At 40.2% G+C, this 6,722-nt stretch overlaps 1 protein-coding gene across 2 annotated transcripts in view; it reads left to right on the forward strand.

The window, feature by feature from the left end:
* The window catches only part of LOC144688905 (phospholipid hydroperoxide glutathione peroxidase-like), a 32,898-nt gene extending 27,451 nt beyond the window's left edge, over positions 1-5,447 (forward strand). For both annotated transcript variants that reach the window (XM_078555929.1, XM_078555928.1), the window contains exons 5-8: positions 470-621; positions 949-973; positions 1,986-2,045; positions 5,087-5,447. In XM_078555929.1, coding sequence (XP_078412055.1) covers positions 470-621; positions 949-973; positions 1,986-2,045; positions 5,087-5,119 — 270 coding nt within the window. In that variant the 3' untranslated portion in view covers positions 5,120-5,447. The remainder of the gene's footprint in view (positions 1-469; positions 622-948; positions 974-1,985; positions 2,046-5,086) is intronic.
* The last annotated feature ends 1,275 nt before the right edge of the window (positions 5,448-6,722 follow it).

Below are 6,722 nucleotides of genomic sequence, written 5' to 3' on the forward strand. Positions count from 1 at the left end.
TTGGGAATTTCTTGATGGTCAGTCCCAGTAATGGATGAATATCATTGACTTGTTATCCTTTTTTCAGAATTTTTCTAACCAAGTGAAAAATTCACTCCATTTGAAAGCCTTGGCACTCCATTTTCCTCAATTCTTGCATTGTTTAAAATTACACTTAAATTGGGGTCTACAACTTGGATTCTCATTTGAACCTATTTCAAACTGAACTATTTGAAGTCCTACAGCAGTAGGAATATTAACTTTTTTCTGCTTTAGCATTTATAAACTGCCAATTTGTTACCCCACCCATGTGTTGGCATATTATCCATGTACAAGATACACACTAACAAATCCTTGATAAGCCTAAAATTTTAATTAATGAATTTTAATAATACATTTGGGGCACTACTGCACTTGATAAATTTGAACTCCATTTAAAAATTTCTTACTGTGAACTAATGCATCTTGAAATGTTGTCATTTCTATTCAGGAACCTGAAAATGAAGAAAAAATTAAAGCTTTTGCAGGTGGTTACAATGTAAAGTTTGACATGTTCAGTAAAATCGATGTAAATGGAGATAACGCCCATCCTCTCTGGAAATGGATGAAAGAGCAGCCAAAAGGAAAAGGGCTCTTGGGAAAGTATGTATGAATCTACAAATGACTGTACTCAATTTGATTGAGGAATGGCACATTGTCATATTCAATAAATTGAATCTTTCTTGCATGGGCAGATGGCAAGGTTATAATTGTTTTCCCCTCACTCCAGGCCAGTGTTTCCTTCTTGGAGACTGGCAACTTTGGGCACTTTGAACCCAAAGGATTGTTGGAGCATAAAGTTAGCATTCTTAAAATCAGATTTCACTTCAGTCCCTTAATTTGTGCCACCCACTTTTTAAAGTTTTTAAGGATGATTTGTGGAATTATCAAATCTTTCAAGGCAACTTAACTTTTTTTTTCTCTTTACAGTGCCATTAAGTGGAACTTCACCAAGGTACGGAAGCTAGTTACTCTAATATCAAGCATGTACATCCTTCTATACACAGCTTGCATTAAAAATCTGAAGCGGGATGTTCTTTTTGGAATGTTTATAGTGCCTTTATCATAAAATATCCCTAGTACTTTGCAGGGGCTTTGTGAAATAAAGCATGACACACTATCTTGAGATTCTAGGCTAAGTGACTAAAAGTTTGATCAAGGAGTACTTTTTTGAGGAGTATCTTGGAGGAAAGCAGAGATGAAGGGAGAGAATTCCAGAACTTGGGCCCTAGTCAACTGAAGGCAGTTGCCAATGGCAGAATTAATTTTTAAAACTGGGGATGCTCAAGAGGCCAGAAATAGCAGAGTTCAGATATCTCCAACAATTGTAGGGGTGGACAAGATTACAGATATGGAGGGGTCAGGCCACGGAAGGATTTAAAAACAAGGATGAGAATTTTAACCAGGAGCCAGTATAGATCAGCAAGCAGTTGGTGAATGGGGTTTGGCATGAGGTAGAACACAAGCAGCAGAATTTTTAGATGACCTCCAGTTTAGAGGGGGTGGTATGTGGGAGGTCAGCCAAGCATATGCTTGAATAGGTATGTCTGGAGGCTGGAGGTAACCAGCATCAAGGGTTTTAGTGTCAGAAAAGCTTGGGGCAGGGGCAAAGTGATGTTGAAATAGGTCATCTTGGTGATGACACATGGTTGAAAGATCATCTGTGGGTCAAATATGACAAGTTACCAAAAGTCTGGTTCAGCCTCAAGATGTCTGCCAGGTCGCAGGAGTAGAGTTTGTAGAGGAGACTTCCCAATTTAATTGGGGGGAAAATATCTGCTCATCCAGGACAAGATGTCCTAGGAGATGGTGGCAGGGATCAAGGAGATATTGTGGTGAGGTAGAGCTAGATGTCATCAGTGCACATGTGGAAACTAATATATTTTTAGGTGATGTTGCTGTGAGGCAACATGTAGACAGAAATTGAACTTGACATATGATCCCAAATATTTTTCTCCCACTTCTAGTTTTTGATTAACAAAGAAGGTCAGGTTGTCAAGAGGTATTCTCCCATGGATGACCCTGTGGTAAGTTGAATTTAAACCAACTTCAAGTGAACTGTATTCTTGCAACTCTAGGATGAAGTCAATAGACCAAATCTGCACAGCTGGTCTGAAGTAGCAACCAAGTTAAAGCCCATCTGGCTTGATGTACAACAGAAATATTCATTTACTGAGGTCTCAGACTAGTGTTCCATTTTAAAATGGCTACCATGTTTGTGTTGTCCTGCCAGCGTTCCCAATTTCTTTCAGCAAGCTTTTACTGCAAGAAGCATAAATGCATATTGCCCCCACTATTGGGTTTTGATGCTCAATCCAAAGTAGTCTCTTAAATTGAATTTGTTCAGGGCTGCAATATTCAGTTCAATCCTATATAATTGAGTTACAGCAGCTGACCTTTGTTTCCATTCATCTGGTGCAGAATAATCCATACCTATGGCCTAGCCAAATGCATTTAAGTAGAATACCTAGCCCTCTTGGGAATCTACAGTGTTGTAACGTGCTATGCTACTGTTATCTTTTATTTTATCCACAAACACTTAATGTTGGGCTGGATTCGGCCTTCCCCTGCTGAAAGGGCACATTAAATCTAGCGGGTGTCCTACCTGCCCCACCACAATTTTGCCAGTGGTGGGGGGAGTGATGTTGGGCAGCATGCCTGCCAGTGGCTCACCTTAAGGCTATCTTGTCACCACCAAGATTAAACCAGTAGCAGGATGGGCCTATGCCAAACAGCCAGCCTGGCAGGTTTCCCAGGAGCATGGAGGTGGGGTGGCAGCCGCCTTTACAGGTTCCAGAGGTGCTGGCCCCCCCCACCCCCCCAACATCTACCAAGTTTCAGTCCGTTGCTGAACAACACCTCCAGCCCTGATTGCTGTACTGGCCATGGTGCTGCTATTTTAAGAACTGGGTGCAGGAACTACAGCACCTTGTGTAATTCAGTTGAAGTTGCAATTCAGTGATATACTGGGGATGGACCTTCTCCCCTTGTTCCCTACCAAGGCACTTGATTGATTTGTGCTAGGTATAGTTTTATGGGCACCAGTCAACTGTTTGGTGCCCACCCAAATGGTCATCCATTTAGGAATTCAGTGACCTAATTTGGCTGCATCGCTTGATAGCTGATCCTGCACAAGTTCTTCTGACTTTTTTTTCATAGCAGGCAATGTGTAGTAATTGAAATGGAGGAATTCTAGTATGTTTTTTTTTCATCTTGTCATTCCCTATTTTTATATTCCGCCCCAAGCACTAAAGCTAATTGTAGCATCACAGCTGTTGCCCCAAGAATTCCAAAATAACAATCAACAAGCATTGCAAACTTGGACCTGGACCTCTTAATTTGTATAGATTTACCAGTCAATTAAATCATCCAAGGCTTTAATAGATTACTTTTTTTGCCTCTGCTTTTAACCCCCTCTGATACTGCAGTTTGACAGTCAAACTATGATTTGTCAAGACCCAGTTAGCAGTTTTAGTGAGTTATGTTGAATGGCTTCTTGTATGTATGCATAATTTCATGGGGAAACTAGTTACCTGCTGTATTTCTAGTGTAAATAGTTTGTATTATAGCTAGAATACTAGTTCCCATTAGGCATTGAGGACTCTGCAGGTGATCCTCTGTCTCTGAATTAGCTATAAACTAATGTTTCCTTGTGGAGTAGGCTCCTGCATTTGAAACTTTCTACATCTCTTCCCAGAAGAGATGCATTAGTGGTCTGTTAGAAGATATCATAGTTTTGGCTTTGTATCTCAAGTAGGAAAGCTTTATCTTTGAGGAATTTAGTGCAGTGAGGGACAAAGACCAGCAAGCAAGGCAACAAAAGAATTGGCAAAAGGACAGAACCAAGTAACTAGAGAGAACAAAGGGACCAAGAAGATCAGGTAATGGAAAATAGCACTTGGCTTGAGATCTAATGAATATCTTTACTTTTCTCACTAATTATCAGCTACAAGACTTTGTTTGTTCTACCTAGACACTGGTTCAGTATAATCCCACTTCAGATGGGGTTATATTATCAGTCCAATGATTTATTTGAAGAGAGCTTGAATTAACACTTTTAGGTCTTGTTTGATCCCTTGTATACCAGCCCATCTATTAATTTTTACATGCAGCATATGGCTGCTTCCCTATTGGTGTAAGGAGCACTTCATATCTCTACTGATGGGTGATGTTATCTTTGGTTACCCTTGCCTCAAAATAGCTGAAGGAGGTAGAGATTGATGTGCATTTCATTTTTAAAGTATCTTGAGAGTTCTTTTTGAATGGAAGCATAATTTTGCATGTTGCATTTTTTAAATTGCCCAATTGAGGGGATGGGGTACATCCATAACCTCACCTTCATGCTGCTTTTTCAGTATCCTCTACAGACGATGGGTCAGTTTCCCCACATTCATCAATTTTGACATCCATCTCACCTCTGCTGTCTGACAAGGTTCATTCTCTCTGTTTGGGAACGGAGTCTTATGGCATTTCATGACATTGCAGAACTGACTTAAAAATCAGCCCACTTCTGATATTTTGGTCTCCTGAAGTAGAGGCTGCTGCCTCCCAAAGCAGGCAGATGGCAAAAGATGGCCCATCTCTCTACTGAGACATTGGCCCAGTTCACTTCCTAGCCCTCATCTTACCCCCACCCCATGCCCCCTCATATCTCATACATTCTCTGGTTTTGTATATAGTGGATACAGTGAGCCATATAATAACACTGGCAAGTCTTTGCTTGCTTTATCATTTTCAGGAGCATTTCAAAGGGGCTTTGAAAATCTCAAGGGGGGGAAAAAACAGCTCCTCCTCCAACCATGTCAATTAAACAGCCATTCATAGTATCAATGAAAGATTTAGTCCCCTTAACCTCTGGCCAAATAAGTAAACTGGCATTGAATAACCACATCAAAGAGAAGCTTATTACAACCATATCAAACAAAGATGGCACCCCCTTTTCACAGCTGTGTAAACATTGCCTACAGGGTTGAATGCATTAGTCAGTCTTGGAGCTCAGCCAAATATTCATAATGAGGCCATCTAATGTATTTTATGTTTACAGTTTTTTTGTCTTTATCTCAAACAGGTGATTGAAAAGGATTTACCCAAGTACCTATAAATGACTAATACAAGCAGCTGGTGGAAATCAAACTCGATCTACTGAATTTATATCAGCCTTTCAGTCCAGGCCAATGATGGTCTGCTTTTAAACCTGTTCACATGTGGAAAAGTGGATCTGACAAATGTGGTGTGCATACCTGGAGGAAATTCTGATGTATATATTGTGCTCGAGTTTCTTGGCAGATTGTTGCTGTATATTCCAATAACTTGGCTTGTAATTGTTTAGAATAACTTTGGACTGTTTTGTTGAATTTCTTTGTTTTATGGCAATTAAAAATCTTATCTTTTGGGTTGAATGCTCATTGGTTTGGCCATGAAATGAAAAATTGTATTTTTTTATTCTTCCCTTTCCTAAACTTTAAATCTCCCCAAGCAGTCAAATAAGATCCACTGTAACCATTAGTGCATTTTCTGCTGCCTCTTTGCAGCCTTTGATCTCACCATCCTCTTCCAAAGCCTCTGTCCAACTCAGTTGCTTGGATGCACTTATGTCTTTTGAATCCTAGCCAAAGCATCTCCAGCAATGGTTTCTCTTTTCACCCTTGCACTATTGTCATGAATCCTCAACAATCTATCCTTTGCCCCTTACTCCCTGCAAATAGGCTGCCCCTTGGCATCACAGCTTCAACATATGTTGACTGCTTTAATCTCTTAACTCTCAACCATACTCTCTCTCGCCTCCATTATCAGACTATTTGTCCAAAGTTTTGGATGAACTACAATCCCCTCGGGGAGGGAAAAGAAACCAAAGCCATTTTTGCTTCTGCCACAAACCCTTGACCCCTAGTTACTGCCTTAAATTGAACCAAACGCTTTGCAACTCAAATCAGTACTGGTTCCATTTTGTTAGTCCACTCATTCCTTTCTGTGGCTGAAATTATATGCTTGTCACCTCCAGCCTCAATTGGAATAATCTTATGACCTCAACATCCATTTTTAGGGATTAAGAATTTAAATTTTATTTCCAAGTGCCTAGCTTAACTTTCCTGTCATCACTGCCTTGCTCCATGAACACAGCAACTTGTTTCTTGCCTGCTCCTGGAATATTCTTTCTCCCCCCCCCCTCCCCCAAACAGGGAGCCAGGCCTGACTTCTGGGTGGGAATCCTGTAGAAATAAAAGACAAGTTATAGGATTAAACTTGGAATGGAGGATTTCAGGTGTCTCAATTGATGTGAAATAAAATGAAAGTTCTAAATAGCTATTGGAGTTCACTGAAGTCCTATCCATGCAACCCTATTTAAATTCCCTCAAGTACTCAATCCCATATCAAATACAGCTAAATCTTTAATAGCCTCTGAGCTGTCAATCAAACTCAACTTTCAGCCCCCTACTGAGGTGATAGTTTGTGGAAAGCATTCAAGCACTAATAATGCTCTAACGAAAGCACTTGGGGTTATGTCAACAGTTATTGAAAGTGCAGGAACAGATTTTGTTTGACTCTGATGGCATTAAAATTTTATTTTAAAGGACAGGTAATTTGATGGTTCTACATACCTTAACTGTCATTCACAAGCATTTATGTCTCTACGGTAAAGTTGTGGAACATACACACCAGGATGAGGCTTTTCCTGGAGTGAAAATCAAGTCTGCTTGTGCTGA

This window comes from Cetorhinus maximus, chromosome 13, assembly GCF_964194155.1.
Source record: "Cetorhinus maximus chromosome 13, sCetMax3.hap1.1, whole genome shotgun sequence".
Taxonomy (NCBI): Eukaryota; Metazoa; Chordata; class Chondrichthyes; order Lamniformes; family Cetorhinidae; genus Cetorhinus; species Cetorhinus maximus.